Below are 19,691 nucleotides of genomic sequence, written 5' to 3' on the forward strand. Positions count from 1 at the left end.
TGCTTGTTTGCGCTCGGATGCAGCAGCTGATAGCTCATCAACCCTGATTTCAGTAACGGTTGTCAGAGTGCATTAAAGCAAGAGAATAATTCAGCTTACAGCACTGTTAACTTGAAAGATGTGTTTTCTATAAATATTTTTAAACCGGAGAAATGCAGGAGGATAGTAATGGAAAGGGAGTATGATCTGACATCAGATGGTGTTTGTTCCAGGAATATACTTGCTCCAAGCGTTTGGTTCTTCACTGATCAAACATAATCTCTTGTGTAGGTAGAGAAGACACTGGGAATTGAAGCTGCTCGGACGACCATTATCAATGAGATTCAGTACACAATGGTGAACCATGGTATGAGCATTGACAGGAGACACGTTATGCTGCTCTCTGATCTAATGACTTACAAGGTTTGTGCTGTGCTTTTCCCAAATGTTACACTGGCCTGTTTATACAAATGAATTTTGCAGTGTTTGAGAAGGACAGCTGAGCTAGGGAGCTGGAAATTAGTTACAGGTTTAAAGAACTGTAAATTGTACTGACCAAATACTGTTGGTTGTATATCAAACAAAATGGTTAGTTAGTCTAGTTCTTCGGGGTAAGCGGGGGAGGAGGTCTGTTTTGACTGGAAACAAGTTGATACAATGAATAGGGAACCATAATTCTGTCTTGGAAATAGGAATCCTAAAAATTGTGGTATGAAAATCAACTGTTTGGGTAACCATGCATGCAATTTAAGGCTTGCTGTGCAGAAAACCACATGGGGTGTGGTTCACAGCAGCTGCACTGTATATGAGAGTCAAAGGGTACAGACATGACAAACAGAATCAGATTACATGTAGAGTATGAACAGTCTCCCAGAACTTGTTAGTAGAAAAGCATATCTGTTCTTTATTGATTGACTTTCTTTCCTTCCCATCCAATATGTTTTTTAGAATGGAGTACACTTAGTGAAGTCAGATTTTCCACTTTGCCTGCCAGAGTGCAAGGGTTTAATTTGGGTAAAATGGATGAAGGAGTTCTGACTTCTCCCAAAACTGTCGGGCTTTGTTGTACTGAGCTGCAGTAGTCCCCAGGGCCGCCCGTGTGGAGCTGCAACACAATAGCGGAGAAGGGCATCGGAGTGCAGTGTTTTACACTTGTTGGGCTCCTAGCATGCATTCTTTTGTCTGTACTTCTGACTTGTGCTTCTGTGCACAGTCTGTTATAATCGGGACATTCATCAGAAACAGAGGCAGGAATAAAACACGTTAGTTTAAAAAGCTAATCGCTTTTTTTCTGGAGAGCGCAAAAAAAAGAGGAAATTAGACATCTTCTGCAATCTCTTGGCAGCTGAAATCAGATTTATCAGTAGACAATAGACAGTAGCTTCAGCATAGTGCTTACAGATCCCACTGAAGTTTGTAGCTCAGCAACTAGTTTATAATTGCGCAGTTGTTCTCATGGACACGTTTCTTTTAATCTTTCTGATATTCTTGCTTAAAAACAATAATCTATTGACCATTTATCACAGTTTCTGTTGTCTATGTGTAATCACTTGTTTTATTTAAATACTGATTACAACAAAGCTATTACGTTCAGGATGTTTGTGAAGCAGCATATTAAGACAGTGCTATATTGTAGATATTAAGCTTTTTACCTACCACTTCTTTCACGTGTATGTTAGAATAAAAACTACATTTCTGCTGTTCGCTTGAATTTGCTTCTTGAGCAAAGATAACTGACCTCTCAGCCACTGGCGTGATAGTCTGTCTTTGGGTTTTTCCATCAACCAAGGGTGAAGTGCTGGGCATTACTAGGTTTGGACTGGCAAAAATGAAGGAAAGCGTGTTGATGCTGGCTTCTTTCGAAAAGACTGCAGACCATCTCTTTGATGCCGCCTACTTTGGACAGAAGGATTCCGTTTGTGGTAGGTATTGCAAATCCTGTTGCAGTTTGTGGTCGTTCCCCAGCATCAGTAAACCTCTTCAAAGCGCTGGATTTTTGCCCTTGCTCAGCTTACTGTTCAGCTTACGTGTAAAAAACTTCAGGTCTGCGGCTGATCCACTTCTTGATCCTACAAGTTTGGGGGATGTTTGTTTCTCTACTTCTAATCACAGTCAGATCTTCAAGTCAGTTGGCATTTGTTGTATGTTTCTTAAGGTAGACCTTTAGCAGTTTGGTTTCACTTCTCACCACATAGCTTGGTGAAGTACCAGGGCATGTCTCCCCACTATCAGTAGTTCTGGGTTTTCAGTTATAAAAGTTTTTTTTATCTTCAATATCTAGAGCTGATTAACAAATCTAGTACCCTGTTCAGTATTTAGGGTTCATTTTCATTCCTATTAAGAAGTAGGAAGACACATGTCTCAGGCAGTGTAGGTGAATATCACGCTGTGCATGGTGAGTGCTTATGTGATTTATCAGTTGTACCTAGAAATAAACAGAAAGGTGAAGTTCTTGACTTCTTCAGTTAGTCCTGACCTAAATAGATTAAAAAGTGTGTTTGGTTTGGGTTTTTTTGAAATTAGAAGCCTCGTTTGTCAGTACTCTGTTCATTACCAGAACAGAGACGATCCCTGTCCTGAGAAATTTCTTTTTAAATGTCTCTGTTCTTCAAATTTAAAGTGAAGTTCATTAACATCCACTGAATCGTCTTCTCACTGAATTCATCAAAGAATCTGAGTTTAAAAATTCCTGTATACCCGCACACGAGTGCGTGTGCGCACACGTACATGCAGCCGAACAGAGGATTCAAATAGATGAGTTTTGTCATTCTGTTTGTCTCTTAACGTTGCATTTCTGCTATGTATTCTAATATTTGGAATTGAAACATTTCAAGATAAACTCCTTAGTGCCCATTCTGCCCAGATTCCATTCTCCTTTAAGCCACATATATTTTGGAACAATTTGTTAAAAAGCCTCTTACCTAGTAGGTTAAAAAGAGAGAAGGAGAATCCTCTTCATCCTGTGTTTAGTAAGGCCAACCGTCCTGGAGCTGTAACCACTCATTGGGAGTTTCTGGGTGCCAATGAAGTGTAAAAATGTGAGTGTATTATGTTAAGGTTTACTAGTTCGTGTGTATTTCTGGGTGGTCTTGGAAAGTGTATTCAATTTCAAACAGTGCTTTGTGGACAGTATATTTTTGGCATCACTGGAATTTGTTGGGAACCTTTGTGTTACTAGTTTGTGTTTTAAGAACTTGGCCACTTCCTGGCTGTCCAGCATTCCACGTGAGTGGGATTTTCTTTTTTTTTACTATTATTTGCCCATGATTAAAGCAAAGAGCTTATGGGAGACTGATTCCATCCTGGATAGAAAATGTTTTCTGAAAGTCCCTTCTGAGCTGGTAGAATCTTGTTTTGAATAATGCGGAAACCCAAGATCTTTTCATGTTGCCTTCTATATTAAAAGTTTTAGTTCAAATAAGGAAATGGAATGGAGAAAACAGAAAATTGTTGTCTGTCTTCCAAAACTGAAGAGATGATACTGGCTTTCTTGTATGAAAAAGTGCTGTGCAGCTGCCTGACCTGGCCATCACTAGCTATCTCTTGGAATTGCTATGAAGAGACTCGTACACACCCATGGTTTTGCATCTCCAGAGCAGGAGGAACTTAGAAATGCCGCCAAGAAAAACGAGCATGCACCCAAAGTCAGCCACAGGTGTTGAACTGAAGAGCATCTCAAATCAGGGCTTCTCCTGAACCTGCGGGTGTGGTTTTAGACCATGCGGCCTTTGAATCCCTTTTGTCTTGTAAGCTGCTTTTCCCTCCCTGAGAAAACAGGGAACAGCTGATTCCTGTTTTACCTGCATGAAGACAAGCGTTTTCTTTTGAGAATTGCTGATGCCGCCTCTCAGTGGGCAGAGCGGGTTGAAACTGGAGCGGAGGAACACATCCAGTTCCAGCAGCATCCACTGGATGCTGGAAGCGGGATCAGGAAGGAGGTGCTGCTGTCTGCAAGCCGCTGCTTAGAGGTACAAGCAGTTTACCTTTCTGCCCCCTTCCCAAAGAGCAGCCAGCAGCACTCTGATGGCTAACCTACGAGTGGGAACGGAGAGCTACAGATCTCTGCGGTGATGCTCATTTATGAGGAGGCGGTCTGGAAGGGAAGTGTCAGAAATAAACTCTGCAACATGAGCAGTATGACTGGCTTCATCTCTACCCAGCTGCTTCCAGCTGGAAGTGAGAGCAGCAGCTCATAGCTGTCAGCCAGACGCTTAGATCTGCAGTAGATGGTAACTGGTAGTGTTAGAAGGCGTTGCGCTGGTGGAGTCTTGGATGGTCGTTAGAGCAGAGCGTGCTGTCGTGGCGGTTCTGCCGTCAACGATGTCGTTGCCGTCACCCGTGCGATAGGATCGTCATTGGCCTCTGGCATACGTTAGCCTGAGCAGACACCTAACGTACACTCGGGTGTCACGGCGGCGCGGTCTGCCCGACCATTTCCTGTGCTAATGGCTGCGGTCGGAGGCTGCAAACTGTGACTGTGTCCGTCAGGCCGAAGGGAGGTGGGGAGGAAGGGCGCCTGGTTGTGTGTACATGGAAGTATTGCAAGGGAAGAAGGACTCCCAAATCGAAATGCAGTTTCCATGGTGCAGTGGTTGGCTCGGGTTGAAAGGTTATTGTGCAAAACCAGGTAAGTTTTATTCTCCGAGGTGTTAGAAAGGTGTTTCCTTTGTCGATTGTAACTTGCGTGCTCTAGGGGCTGTACAAAGTAGGGGGCCTAAATATACAGTAACTCCTAAGCATTCTATTTTGCACAAGGTTTTTGAGTGCATAATGTTGGAAAATATGTCGTAGAAATGCAGCTATGGTCTAAGAGTAAAAATACAGAATCTTCATTCATAAGCATTTTAAACTACGCAACAAATCTAGCTAGATTTTTAAGGAAGTTGATTTTTGTCCTTTGTGCATTCAAAGGTACAGATTTTTTCTTTTGATTTTCTTAAGGGTTTGTGTGAAGGACAATATTCTTACACTCCTGAGACTGTGCGAAAGTGTCATTCTGATCATAACAGTGTGCAGAAGGAAAAAACCACTGGTATCTGACAGCTCGCTCTTAACGCAGAACGTTCTCTGGAAAACTTGTGTACACCAGTATATCTGGAGTATAAATGTGTCGCTGCGTTGCTGTCAAAATGTTACAGCTGTCCAAAATAGTTGGGACAGACTAAATCTTTAAATTCAAGACAAGGACTTTTTGAATCGTGAGAAGGCAAGAAGTGGTAGAGCTGAAGCAGCAGTGTGCCTCGTGCACCGGGAGGTTGCAGGGCTTGCGAGGGAACTTGGCCAGACTTGGCTCAAGTCTTGGCACTAGGTCGGAGAACGGACATGAAGGAGCTTTGCCTTGCGTTTTCTGCTGTCGGCACCGAGTGGAACGTGTCTTCTCCAAAACCAAACCTTTGGAAGCTCTTCAATTGCTAGACAAGGTGTTTTGGTTAGGTAGAATTTTTCCTGTCTAGAATTTAAATGACACAGATTAAATATCATGTTGGTCTGATGACCGTAATACTTAGCTTTATCTAGTGAGACCTTGGTCTCTACGTGTGAGGTTCGAGGAGGTTTGATAGGCAACGCCTACAGAATGGGCAAACGAAAATAGATTTGTCAATCCTCACTCTTCAGATGTTCAACCTGTTTGGTTTTCCCCCCCCCAGGTGTTTCCGAGTGCATCATCATGGGAATCCCGATGAATATTGGAACGGGACTTTTCAAACTGTTGCACAAAGCAGACAAAGAATCGACCCCTCCTAGGAGGCCTCTGATATTCGATAATAATGAATTTCATATTCCCATTGTTACATAGCACTTGGACTTAATACAAGATAGCAAAACAAGAAATAGCAACATCATTTAAATTAAGAAACGTGTATTATCAGTTCTATGTGTCTCTAACGGTGAACGGGTAAGTGAAGTGCCATCAGAAGAACTGCCTGGTCGTTGACCACCTGCTGTTAGCGCAGACCCTGAAAGGAGAGGCTTCTCTGTACCAGAGAGTGGAAATGAATTTCAAGTGGATTTCAGCTGATAAAATGTTCTTTTTCACGTGCTAGAAATAGATCTTTGCATTAATATCAACAGGTGGAAGTTGTTATTAACTCAGTATTAGACATGCGTGATCGGATTTGATTAAGAAGACCCCAAAACTGCATGAGAGTTCTGTGAGCTTGCACGGAGCACATTTGTAAAGGGCCTCGCTACAGAAGCTGCAGCGGTCGACCTGTAGCCGTTAAGAAGAAGGACTTGAGAAAGCCAGAAGTGAGTCTCCGATTCATTTATACCGAGTTAAACTTCAGGAGTGCTGTTGAAAGGGTTTGAAATACTTGCTCTTCGCTTGTGTCTTTTTAAATTGGTTTTCTTTTACCCCAAGTTATTGTCCAGTAAATGGTTTGCCTCCCCAGCATTTTGCTCCGGGACGTACCTGCAAGAAGCTGCAGATTGTAAAGCTGCTACTAAATCCTGGGAAGACTGTTACAAGAAGATTGCAAATTATAAGTAGCTTTTCATATTACAGTAGCTGTTAAACTGTTGGAATCTGCAATTTACAGCAGTCTTAGTGTTGGGAAAGTTTCATAATTGATCGGGATCATCTGAACAACCTTGTTTTATTTTAATATGTAAAGTAGAAATAGGAAGGGAAGCTGTTTTCATGCATTGCCATGAAATTATTTCAAAATATCTTAACCTTTAGCCCGATAGAGCAGTTTTCAGAATGAAGACAGATTTTAAATTATTTTAGTGCATTTAAATTTACTCTGGTGCCATGGAGGGAAGGTATTTTAGTCTTTTCTTGTCAGCAGCGTCTGAATATTCAGTGTGCTCGTAACACGAGTCAAGGTTGAAGAGAAATAAAACAGAAGAGCTGAAGTTGTGTGCTCGCGGAGTAGAAGCAGCTGCCGAGTGATCTCGCGTTTGAAAAAGAATGGGTTTCTGCTGCAGTTTGTCTTCATTTAGCAACGAAGAGCGTATGGCTACATTCGGAGACTGTGGATCTGTTGGTTTAAGTCTTAGCGTGCCACTGTGTTTATTTTCTAAATCATCCTCCATGCAGAGAAGACCTGATGTGGAATTCAACATAGCTATTCTCATTATTTGGTGTTTTCAGTGTGATACTAAGATATTCTGCCTAGATTTTGGCAGGGTAATGACCGAGAACACGATGCACTTAGTATCTGCTCTATATATTTTGCTACTTGCTTTTAACATAGAAATTTCAGAATCAATTAAATGCTTTTTTGTGATCTCAGGGAGATTGCCGCTTACGGATTTGCCCGTACAGGAGTTGAGCTCTAATCTTTTTAAAGATGTGAGTGTAAGACGGGCCAAATGGAGAGAAAGCCCATAAAGCTTTCCTGTGAAGTACTCCGTATCATCAGGGGAAATTCTGCTGCAAGTGCTTGTGGTTTTGTGAACAGAGATTCTTCTGAAGGTGTAAACGGGTGGGGTTTGTATTGGAATGAGTAACCACCTCTTCCTTCTTTTCTTTTTTTTTTTTTTTGATAAATATAGTGAAATGCGGCTATTTAAATGGTGGGTTTACTCTCTTGTATGTGTTAAAATTATTCAGTAAATTACACCTGTTGTTGTCTTTAATATGACAATAAAAAGAGGCAGAGATAAAGAAAATGGTGTTTGTTTATTGATACATTATATTTGTGCATAATTCATCTCCCTCGTTTGCCGAGTTACTAAGACAGTTGAGAATTACTGAGCTTAAATCTCAGGTACTTACGAACGAAATGAATATGTAATATAAAACCCATCTTCCTTCAGGTAATTATAAACACGTCTTGCCCTCCGAGCAGGCTGCGCCCAGCCTGCAACTGTTTGAGCCAAAACCAGGTTGTTTACAAGAGCGCTCTGATTTAGTACTTACAGTTGGGGCTTTCTGCGTGGTCAGGGCACGAATTAGCCGTTGGGTGTCACTCACAAGCAGCTTTTTTTTTTTTTAAGGGTCTGTTTTAATGGTCAAAGAAACAGAACTTTGGGATCGTTCTTAAAATTAACATTTTAATTACTTTTCTTATCTTCAGTGCAGGTTTCATTTTTTAAAAATAAACACAATTTTGCACTTTTTCCTCTATTTTCTAATTAATGTGCTAATTGAAGTTAAATACTAAGTTAAATGTAAATATGCAATAAATAATTTTGTTCCTGGAAAAATGGCTAGGTAACAGTAGAAGCCCTCAAACAGACCGTGCCAGGCAGCCAACGTGGCTTCGCATGGGAGAGCATCACCGGCTCGTTCATGCAGGCTCGGAATCGAATGTGTACTTACCAGGGTGAAAACACTTGTGATGTTGATGCTGAAACCTCTACGTTAGGTTATAGGACCAGTTAGGTGCCATCCTTCCAATCTGATCGCCAGATGCCCTTAAAATTATAAGCATCGTCCAGCTCCTGTGGAACGTCGGCACCGGGGTTGGAGTAGAAGGGCTGCCGAGGAATCGCGGGTGTGATGCGCGTAGCCAGCGAGGCCAGCGGCAAGTGGGAGGCCGGAGATGGGAGCCCCGATTCTTGTCGGTAACTGGTGATGGCGTGTGTTTAAGAAAGCAAGGATTGGCTAGCAAAATGAATGTAGTTAGTCCTGAATAGCCATATCCTGATTCCTAATCTCTTCCATATTTTTCATCTGTTTTAAAACAAACGTAACTTTTTCCTGTACTGTCAAGCTTAAAAACTCCTCGGTAAGTCATTATTTATAAGCTGATCCTTGGTTTTTATTAGTTTTTCTCGGTGAGGTCTACTGGAAATACTTCACTGTGCAACTTGTGCTAAAACTTCGAGAACAGTTTTCTGTCTTAAGTAAACGGCAAAGCAGGTACGTTGTTCATTTGTCATCTTTCAAGATTAGTAGTTCTGGATATTAAGTCTAGCGGGTCAAAAACCCCCTTCCGTCTCCACTTTTCTTTCTAACATTAGAAGTAGCTGAATAATTACTCTTAAAAATACATCGGTAGATACTTGGAGGTGGTGGGAGCTTCTGTGTGTCCCTGCTCCAAGAACAAATGAAGGCATGCCCGCCTTTGGCCCCCCGATGGGAGCACAGGTGATGCCCCGCTGGTCTGGTGACGGGCGCCGACGGACGAGCCCGGAGGCCTGGCCCTCGGCTGGGGCCGCAGCGACCGCTCCAGCGCCGCGCCCGTCGCGAGGGGTCGGCTGGGCGGCGGGAGCGGAGCAGGGCGTGAGCACAAGCGCAGCTGAAGGGGGAGAGGGCGGCGAAGAACTCCAAGGGAGAAGCGAAGTCAAGTTCCTGAGGCTGTCGCGGAAGGGTCGGGTGTTTGCCGTCGCGTTCCTGTGACGGCTGTACGGTGGCGAGGGGCGGCCGAGAGCACTCGGGAGAGACAGGCCACGTGCTCGGGGTGTATATTTTTTATATAGCCTGTGTTATTTTGACAGCAAACTAAATACAGACTTGACAGAGTGTAATTTTTACAGAGGTGGTTTACGCTAATCACAGTCTATGCCTGCTTGCCCTCTATCCTTTGACAAGTTACTGTTCGCTCCCCAGAGTGTTTGTATTTGATGGGAAGAGTAAAGTGGAAGAAGTATGCAGGCAAAAATCGTAGTTAATTAGTAAACCAATAAGTAGAGAACAATTATTTTTGAAAGGCATTTTATTAAAAAAAAAAAGTAAAAGTTGTCAGGGAACTACTTTACATGTCTTTTACCTGCAAAGAGGTAAGAAATGGAAGCGCGTGCTATACAGGTTTCATGTTGTGAATACGGGAAACTTGCGATAAATGTAGAACTGTGCCGCTGTGGTCCATAACCTGAAGAAATGTAGTACGGGGGGATTATTCCTCTTGTGTTTTATCTATGCTGTAAAAAAAAAAGAAAGGCAAATGAATGCTGTAGTTTATAAATTAGCTACAAGGAGGATAAAATTTGGTTCCTTCAGGGCAAATACTCCTTGGTGTCTGACTACTTGTCGCTGTTTCAGGATAAGCTGAAGGAACCACTGGAACAGGTGGTTGCTCCGTTCGGTATCGCTGTGCTCGCGGACAGGGATGTCGCCAGGATCCCGTCGCAAACAGGTTAAAAACTTTCATAGTATCTGCGTATTTGCCTACATTCTTCTGTGAGTGTAACTGATGAATGTTGTATCTTCAGAACGGTTAGCTGAAGCTTTGTGTTCAGATCTAGAAAAGCCTGTCAGTAATTAAACATGTGGAAAAAACATAAGAAAAATAAAAAATGGCCTGTGGTTTTTATATTGTCTAAGAACAGAAACACTAAAAAGGATCAAATTAGAAAATGTATTAATATCTTGATGCACAAATACTTGGCAGGTTATTTGGATGTGAGTACGGTATTGGTGTAAACATGACGAACTTAGCTTGAGGAAGAAATACCAGAATTTCACAGGACAGTCTGAAAGCCTGAACTCAAACAAGCCGGCCCTACTACTCTTGTATGCCAGTGCTTGTGAAAATGAATTAAGGTTTCCTCAACTGTTAAAATTTTAACCGTTCCTTCTAATGAAATTAGATCATATCATCATCTTCCACTAGAGAGCAGCGTTTTGTTTTGGTAAGAGAAATGTTTGAGTAGCAATTCTGTATTTTTCTGTTAAAAAGGGTTTTTTGCAATGTCAGAGCTGAATTACAACTACAAGAAGGAAGGTTACCTGTAAAATCATACACAGGAGGAAGGAGGTAAAGATAATTCATTATTCTAAGAAGCAGAAAACAGAGTCCAGACATGTTTTTTCACGAATTCGTAAGGACTTGCTTGTCTTTCGCCCATCTGCCTTAACACCCAACCAACCCACCAAAGCAGCACTTGAGTGGAAGGCTGCGGTCGTTCCAAGGAGCGTGGCGAGCTGCTCCTGGCAGGTGGCAGAACAGCGTATCTGCACCATGGAAGGGGATGTGTCTGCTGTCGCAGCACTTCCCGGGCAGCACTGACTGTTACGAGCTGCATCCGTGCTCTTTAGGGAGTCCTTAATGATGGCTCCGAGAGCGTCTCTGAAGCATGAAGTGCTGGCAGCTCGCTGGGTAGCATCTCGCGTTCTTCAGCTGCTGCAGAACCCCAAAGCAAGGCTGTAGTGAAAACACTTAAAGGTGGTGCTGGGAGATGACGGAGACCGATGTTTAGGACTGAAACTAATAGGAAACAGGTGGTCTTCTCTGTACAGGCAGCTGGAGACAGCAAGGTTTATGAAGGATGCCTTCCACTTTCATGTCTGAGAGCTACAGGGATGCCTGAAACTTTGTTAGTTCCTATCACGTGTGTAACTCGGTTCACAGTGGGCTTCTGAGCAAGAACTTGGTACTGACTCGTTGTGCTTCGGGATTCTCTTGGCCATGAGCTTCTTGGAAGACAGTGTTATCTGAACCACCACAGTTTCTTCTGGTTATAGGGAAATACAATGTTTTCATCAGACGGCAAAAGGTGTTTCTTAATCCGAAGAGCCTGGCTCGTGAGTCCAAGCCTGCAAGATCAGGAATAATTGCGTGTTCCTTCTGGAAGCAACGACGGTAGGTGTGACTGGCGTTGCACAGGAATGTGGTGGTTTCTGCAGGTGTTGAGGACAGAGGGAAGGCAGCTGCAAAGACAGGGAGGGAATGCCAAGAGAAGCGGAGTAGAGTAGAAGTTCATACCTGTTTGGGGGGGAAACAGAAAGGTGGCAGCTGGGTAAAGTGACACGCAGATATCCGTAACCTCTACAGTGAGTCCCAGTGAGGTGATGGAAGTAGCTGGAAAAGGGATGTGTATTCCTGAGAACTAAGATTTCGTCATTGGTACTGGAGATTGCTGTCACCGGCTGTGACAACTCATAGTGAAGGCATGATTCATTCATTAGATGACTATTAATAAAGAGTAATGACTCTGAATTATTTCCTTCAGTTACCATATCTGGTTATAATACTCTTTCAGCCAACTGTACCCAATTACAGCTCCTTAACTACAGCGATATGCTACAGTTAAGTGTGAGAACTGCTGTGCCTGTTGGGCCCTGGTACGCTCCGCGTGGAAGGATAGCTGTAGTTGGGGGGCAAAGAGGGATCTGTCTTCTAGTGTCGGTACCTGCAGTTAGATCAGAAGCATTCCTGGCAAATCCTTATTTGGGGAATTTTTAATACATCAGTCCTGCTACTGGGCCAAGATACAGAAATTCTATTAATTCAATTCAATTTCATACCAAGTTCCTTTCTTCTCCATGATGGCCATATTTTGTCAGTCGGAGACGTGGCTGACCAGAAACGAAGCTGTTCTGAAAGCAGCGGGTATGTGGATTATTAACCGCAGGCATTTTATTCTCTGTTGTGTGAAAGCGGGTGTTGGCTGGCTGATCTTTCAATACATATGGCAGTTTTATCTGCGTGTGCCCCTTTTGGATGTTAAATTGTGCAGATTTTTAAAAGCAAAATGAAGACAGTTAATTGCCAAGCAATAGTGAGACTGCGCCTGTAAACTTCAGGAGTCCCAGAAAATGCCAGAATTAGGTGTGAGACTTAAAAAGTATTTGACTTGATTTATTATTCAGGGGTCTGTTGGTTTCCAAGATGTGGTTAGCAGCGTGGTGTGATCCATCCCTGTTGGTAATCCTGTGATATTACTTTCTCTTCTGCTACTTCACATGGTAGTTGCTCCCTTTTTCTACAGAACGAAGCCCTTCAGCCTGAGCAATGCACTCTCACAGACAGGGTTCTTGGACTCACAGTTCTTGGACTCGGGCTGCTTCACAGCATCTCGGTTGTAAAACGCTGCTTGGCTTCGGAGCGACGAGGACGGCCTGGGCCGTACCATGGTGCAGGCTTGAAGCAGCAGCAGCGATATTGTGTGACCGCTGCGGAAGGGCAGGGAGGGTGGGGGATCTCTTCCGTGCACGCACGGGAAGGAAGTACGCGCTTCGCTCCTTACCCTGACCCCTGCGCTTTTCCAATGCAACGATGTTAACGTGTTGGCTGCATGTGTAGGGACCTTGACAAGTGCCCCCCAAAACTCATTCCCCTTCCCATGTGCCGTTCTGCCAGATTTTCAGCTCATGCAGATATTTTCCAGTTATACCAGAGGCTTCCTTTAAGCCTCCGTTTTTAAGAAGCTATTTAGTTGTTCTGACTTATGCCACCGCTGTGCATTTTCTAGTTCCCCTTTACATGTGTTTCTCTCTCCTTGCCCTTGTTTCTCGCACAGATTCCTCCCCTCTGGGCCCGTAGTGAGTGTCACTGCTGGTGACACCGCTTCCCCGCAGCGGTGCCGCGTCAGCCCCGCTCTGCCGCTGCCTGGCTTCAGCTCAGCCGTGCGAGGTTACTGTGAACCCTTGCCTGGAGGGTATTTAAACCACTCAGGGAAAAAACATCTCCTCAGCACATCTGGATGTGGAATTTTACTGCCATCAAAATTATGATTATGGTCAAATAACTTCTGAAGGAAAAAAAAGACCTTATTATGTAAGAGAATGTATTTGTACTCTCAATCAAAATGAAAAGCATCCCTGCTTCATGTGGCTCTTTGTCAGCACTGAAACTGCATTCAGCTGTTTAATTCCCTGCTTGCTTTTCTCTTCAGCCCGCCTCTGGTCCTTCCCACTCACCTGACACCGATGTTGTTTGCCTTGCTTGTGTTTTTGTGCGTTGTGTTGAGAATAAAGGAGAAGTGATGACCAGCACAGCAGCCTGGAAGGTTGCTGGCACATGTGGAGTCAGTTAACTGTTGCTACCGCACACCTGTATGACCTGGGGAAAGCCGTAGCCTCTGTGTACTCTAGATTCAGTCTGTTAAAGCCTAGTGAAAGATAATAGTCTCCCCTCAGCAATGCGGTTGTGAGCAGAGACGATAGAATCATCAGGGCAAGCGGAGGGACTGTGCCTGTGCAAACTTACACGCCATATAGAAGACTTAGTAAATGGCATGTATTTGTCTTCCTAGGTTTTTGTTGCTAAAATGGATTAAACAACGTGATTAGCATCTGTCGTGTAGAGTTCTTTATTCTTTCATCTTCCAAAGGAAGAGGAAAAAGGCTAGAAGTTGCTGCTTGTGAAGTCAGCTGCAAGACAGACACCGACTTCAGCAGGAAAAGGAGAGGGCAAAGCAGTGAAGCCCTTCGCTGCCGTTAATGTTCTCGGAGGGGGAGGGTGGCAGCTCTGAAGATGAGTTAAGGGAAAAAAATTCTACCAGTACAAATAGCCTTCGGTAAAAAGGATAATATTTGGCTTGCCTTGCTGATGAAGTGTATTTATCCTTCATGGAATATCCCTAGCAGACTTGAAGACTTTTTATTTCAGTTATTCTTTTGCACGGTGTTTTTATTACCGAATTGGGGCTTAATCCAAGTCCCCTGGAAACCAATTAGAGAACTCTAACTCGGCAGAACTGGATGGGCTTTGATATATGCGTTATATTAAATATTTCAATCCATCTAACTCCCACCAGTTAATTCATCTTTACAAGTTTCAAACAGTTGCGCAGCCCTTCTCTAAACATCATTGCTGCAGCCTTGATCCAGAAAGAATAATTTCAATCTAAATCCTTTCTGAAGGCTTCCACTCTGCTCCGGACTTTCTCAGATGTTTCTGCTTATTCTGGGCTGTGCTGTATATGCTCTTTTCCATTTAGGATTGCGGTTTTCTGTTTGTTTTGGGAGTTGTTTTTTTGTTGTTGTTCAATTCTGACAAATCTTGGCACTTACAATAATTTCAGTTCCGAATTACTTTTATGGCATTTTTTTCTTTATAAAAATACTAGTCGCTTGTACTGTTGAATGAATAATTTTTACGTTCGTGTTATGAGGGGGAAAAATGCAGATGTGTTCAAGATTTGCAGCTCAGTTTAAACAGGATGACCCAACCTTGCGGAAGCTGGTAATGAGGCTGCCACTGTGCCAAGCTGAGACGTTATTTCATTCTGGAAGTCTGTGATGGCTTCGTCATCCCTGCCAAGGCATGCAGACTGGCACAGAGACTGTATTCCTTCTGCCTGCTAAATTAGAGTTTAACTTAAGAGTTACCTCATCTCATTTTAGTTACTGTTTTCAGAACTGGTTTTAGTTAAGTCCAGTATTTTTGTCATGTTAAGCACTCCTCAGTCTTTAGCTGCATCTCTGCCCATAGTCTGCTTTGCCTCAGCGAACTGACTACAGCAGGTTGTACGTGGGTTTATCTTTTACTTTATTCTCACTGTAATCCCAGTCTTGTGTTTACTTGCAAGAAAAAGAATCTCCCCCTCCTGCCCAAGGAATATCCTGCAATGTTAAAAGTAAAAATTTCTTCTCAAATCAGAAGCATATGGAATTTATGCAGTATTTCTGTAAACAGAAAGCTATGTGTCGCTGTCAAATAGCAGTTAAAGTCTTAGCTGCGGGTATGACACGCAGGATCTGCTCAAAGACCAGCAAATCTTCCAACTCCCTGACCATCTCCGTTCATCTGGTTTTCACAAAGGCTTGGGAAACTGTACACAATTAATGGAAGTACAGAAGTGCTTCTCCTGTATCTTAAGCCGTGCATTCAGAATGCTGGAGCATTTCATTACGAAGACATAATAATCCCCTCCACCTGGCTGCTCCCCGCGATCCTGCTCACCTGTTTCCACGCACAACAGGCTTTTGGAGTCCCAGCAAATCTGAGTATTGGTCTGTTCTCATGTGCACATCTGTTTTCTTCAGGAGCCCGGCTGTGACTTCTGTTCCCCGTTAGCTTATGCACTGCAGAATGGACGAGCTGTGGGAGTAGCTCTTCAGGTGTGCGTGAAAAGAGGTGTTGCGCACTACCTAGAGAAAGACAGAGACCGCAGTTGCATGCGTACCTGTCTCCCTTTTCTCAGGGAGCTCTTGGGCTTGAACCAGAGATATCTGGACTGCCCCTGGAGCTTTCAAGGATTATTGGCTTCTATTTAGCATCACAAGCCTTTTTCTTCAAGTCCAGCTGTCCCACGAGTAAAGGGCTGCCCCACGCTCACCATCCGTAGAAGTGCGCGGTTTGTGCCTCTCGGGCAGCGTCTCCGGCGGCTCTGCACGCCCGCTGCCCCTACGTCGTTCTCAAGCTCTGCTTCCTCATTTCTGCCTGTTAGGCACAATGAGATGGGTTTTTACTCGTTTTATACCCATTGGGGTAATGTCTGACAGGAATGATGTTCTATCAAAACAACTTCCCTTTCTGTCTGGCTCTTTTTTTTTTTTTTTTAACATACTAAGTTTTCTACTGGTAGAGCAAACTCTGTGTGTTTTGGGAGACAATGAACACCCCATTTGAGCCAAGGTCCTTTAAAATCAGTGGAAGGATCGCTGTGATCTGTGAAGAGTCTTGGATTAATCCCTAGATCCTTTCTTTGACTTGGAGATTCGCAAAAGCTTAGCTTCTAACTGAGATGTATTTAACTCTCAAACCCTTGCCTGCCAGTGAGCAGGAGAACTACCTGCTATTAGAAATACATATGTAATTCTTGGCGGATCTGAGGATTCAAATAAGAAATGGAACATAAGAAAATGCCTTTCCTTCTTCAAGAGCCTTTAGACTCAAACTGAGTATGAAAAGGCTCATCGCTGACAGAGCACCAACGCAGATGGTGAATCTGTGCCGAGGGTTTCTCTGGAGCCTGTACCATGACGTTTGTCTGCCTCCTTCAACTGCAGTTTGGGTTTTCTTTGTACAAATTCCCAGCTCGTGCCTGTCTTCCCGACAGAAGTTACCCAGGGATGCTTGGGGCACCCGTTTGCTTTTATCTCCCCATTAGTGTTAAAAGAAGTAAAAGCAAATGATTGGAATAAATAGCCTCTCTCGGATTGACTTGAAAACTGACCTAGAAACTAAACCAACAGCAAATTGCAAGCAACAGCTTTTAAAGGGGCTGTTTAACATCTGCTGGCTTACGGATGTTAACCACATCACAAGTCAGCCCAGTCTCCCAAAGAAAATGAAATCACCCCCCAGTTCTGTTCTAAACAGAGGGGTACTTGGGATGAGCGTGCAGGGTGCCTTCCCTCCGAGAGCTGAAAGTCTCACAGCCCTGGAGGATCACCACTAATGTGCCTCCGCAGTATTGCTGGGTTTCTTTTGCTGCCTGTTTTTGGAAGCAGTTGTCTGAGAAACAGAGGTGACTGGGGTGTATTCACAGCTCCCGTGCACACACACACCCCCCACACCCCCCCCACACCCCCCGCCTGCCAGGTATTCTGCCCTAGAGGAAGGACTTTTCTTCCTCTTTTAACGGGCAAATCTTTAGCTGTTTAAGTAAAACATTTTTTTTTTAAAGTAGCTTTTCAACAGCCCCGGGAAATTTAAAACCTTCAGCAGACAGGGTGTTTTCTTTCTATTGGAGCGGACTGAAATAACACTCTGATCTTCTTTTTAATTTGAATTACCAGTTCAGGTCCTGCCCAGAGTGGGGATGGGCCAAAATAATTACCATCTGAGAAGTGCCTAGTGCAGTGCAAGATGAAATGACGGATAGGTTTTAAGGCTACAGGAAAAAAAAGCAATATAATCCTCTGGTCTGCTTTCCTTCGTTCTGTATGTCACGGGCGCTCACTTAAGAAAGAGCTAAACCATTTCCTGGAGTTGACAGTTACACATTTTTAGGAAGACAAATGATCCCTGTGCTCCTGCGAGGGTCCGACAGCAGCTCCCTCGGCCCGCAGCTCCAGCCGGAGCGCCGAGGACCCCAGGATTCGTGGGCATGGCCCATTCCTGGAGGGATGCTGCCAGGCGAAATATTTTGCCTGGGCAGCGTCGAGACTGCTCGCATTATATTTGGGTTTTTTTCTTCTTTTTTTATGGGTAAATGAGATCCTTTGATCTGCTGGCCCATTAGAGCAGCACCTTCCTATCCTGAAACTGCTAATTAATTGTCTGTCCGTTACATCAATCTGAAAAAATAAGCTTCTGTTGAGAACTGCTTAGCTGTTAGTGTTTCATATAATGCCTACTACACAGCCTCTGTGGTGTTTACTTTATATCTAGACAGGTCTAATCTTACTGTGATGGTCACTTGTATTTTTCATACACCTGCCTTGGAGATTGTATAATCTTCCTTCCCAGGATCCACACAGTGTTGTCAGCTTCCATTAACTGACTGTAAACCTCCCAATATTTTTCTCTAAACCCTTAGTTGCTTGAATCATATGATTACGTGAGAAGCTTAGCTTTCATTACAAAACCCTTTCTAGCACACACGGCTGCCAATGAAGCTTGAAGACCTGTATGCTGAGGGCTCCAAAACCAAAAAGCAAATAAAATGTCTCTATATATTTCAAAATAATAGAAAAAGCCCCTAATCCTAAAGAGAATCCTCTACTTCTGGCCACAGAATTTTTGACTGGTTTGGATTGATGGTATCGAGGAGGGGATTTAGCAGTAAAACCACCGCAGCAAAGCTGCTGCTGGGACTCAGGCAGCAGTAAGCAGGTAGGTGCAGAGAAGGAGGAATTATCTGAGAAGGAGTGACAGGTATTTTTTGCAGAGGAGACTATCGTCCTATTAAAAGGCCTGGTAGAGTCTAAGAAATCTGTTTTAAAGCCCAGATGTCTTTAAAGGGTGCCTTATCAGAAAATACCAAGCTAAAATAATACATTAGTGTCACTCAGTACGTGAATGACCGATGCAGAACGCAAATCTCATCACCTAACAGCTTTTGGAAGCAGAGATTTTGCAAGACAGAGGAGCAGTCGCTGGGTGCAGCCTCTGCCACTGCAGGTGCAATGTTTTATACTCTCTTGGTGAAATCCATCCTGAAAGCACGTAGGCTTTTCTCTTTCTCTACTTTGTCTTTTTCTTCTTCCTCTTGGCTCTCCTCTTTCCCTTTCCTGCTTGATTGTCATGATGTTCAGAGTCATCTTGGTTTCAGCCTAACGTTCGCTGATCCGCATGGAACAGAGACCTTACAGTGAGAACTATGTGCTGGATTACGCGAATTTGAATCTCTCTTCCGTGTCTAACATGAACGTATGACACAACTTTGTGTTTCGGGATACGCGCCGAGTTTCCGTACACAAGCATGAGGATTATTGCATAATGGGAAAGGTGTATTGGCAGTTATGGGAACTAAATCTCCTTGGACTAAAGGTTGCACCCTGCTCTTGCTGCGATTGATTCTGGTCTTAACATTTTCAAAGGCTTGCACGTTTGCTTTTTATTATCACTGCTATTATTATTATTATATATATTGTGGTTAATATTGTGGAATTTGTTGGGATTTCATATACTGCATAGAGTTATATGGGCTTGTAACAGCAACAATCTTCAGCTGCAGGACTTGCTGAAACCTAATGCTTGTGCTGAGGATGATCCTGTTCTCCCACCAGAAAATTCTGCAGGACAAGGACTTAAAAGTACTTCGCTGCCCCCATCTTAAATCTACAGAAGGAGGTTTTTCAGAGGCAGATATACCAGGCAGAGACCCAACTTGATTTTTCAGATGCCAGTTTCTGCTTTTGAAAATCATTCCCAAGGTCTGACACTTTTTTACACCTCACCTGTTTTATATGTATTTGAAAGACTTAACATCCGCATGGCAACACTAGTGTTTCTCCTGAACTGAATAACAATCAACTCCGATTTCTGCCTCCACGTCCCCATCTTGTCCCCCAAATGCTTCTCAGACTTCATAGGCATAGGTATTGCCAGCCTAACATGCTTTCTCAGAAAATAATTTTTTTTTTCTAATGCCTGAAGCAGCCATCCTCAGTACCCCAGTTTCCAAATATTTTTTAAAAATAATAATTTTGAAAGCTTTTCCAAAGCTTAGAAAAATCTACTGATCTCCTTTATCTGTTAATT

The 19,691-nt window shown here is 43.4% G+C and overlaps 1 protein-coding gene across 1 annotated transcript in view; it reads left to right on the forward strand.

Moving 5' to 3' along the window:
• POLR3A (RNA polymerase III subunit A) overlaps positions 1–7,596 on the forward strand; it is a 39,515-nt gene extending 31,919 nt beyond the window's left edge. The window contains exons 29-31 of the mRNA XM_075109719.1: positions 271–402; positions 1,769–1,901; positions 5,628–7,596. Of these exons, the coding sequence (XP_074965820.1) occupies positions 271–402; positions 1,769–1,901; positions 5,628–5,776 (414 nt within the window). The 3' untranslated portion in view covers positions 5,777–7,596. The remainder of the gene's footprint in view (positions 1–270; positions 403–1,768; positions 1,902–5,627) is intronic.
• Positions 7,597–19,691: the final 12,095 nt, after the last annotated feature.

Source organism: Phalacrocorax aristotelis, chromosome 14 (assembly GCF_949628215.1).
Source record: "Phalacrocorax aristotelis chromosome 14, bGulAri2.1, whole genome shotgun sequence".
NCBI lineage: Eukaryota > Metazoa > Chordata > Aves > Suliformes > Phalacrocoracidae > Phalacrocorax > Phalacrocorax aristotelis.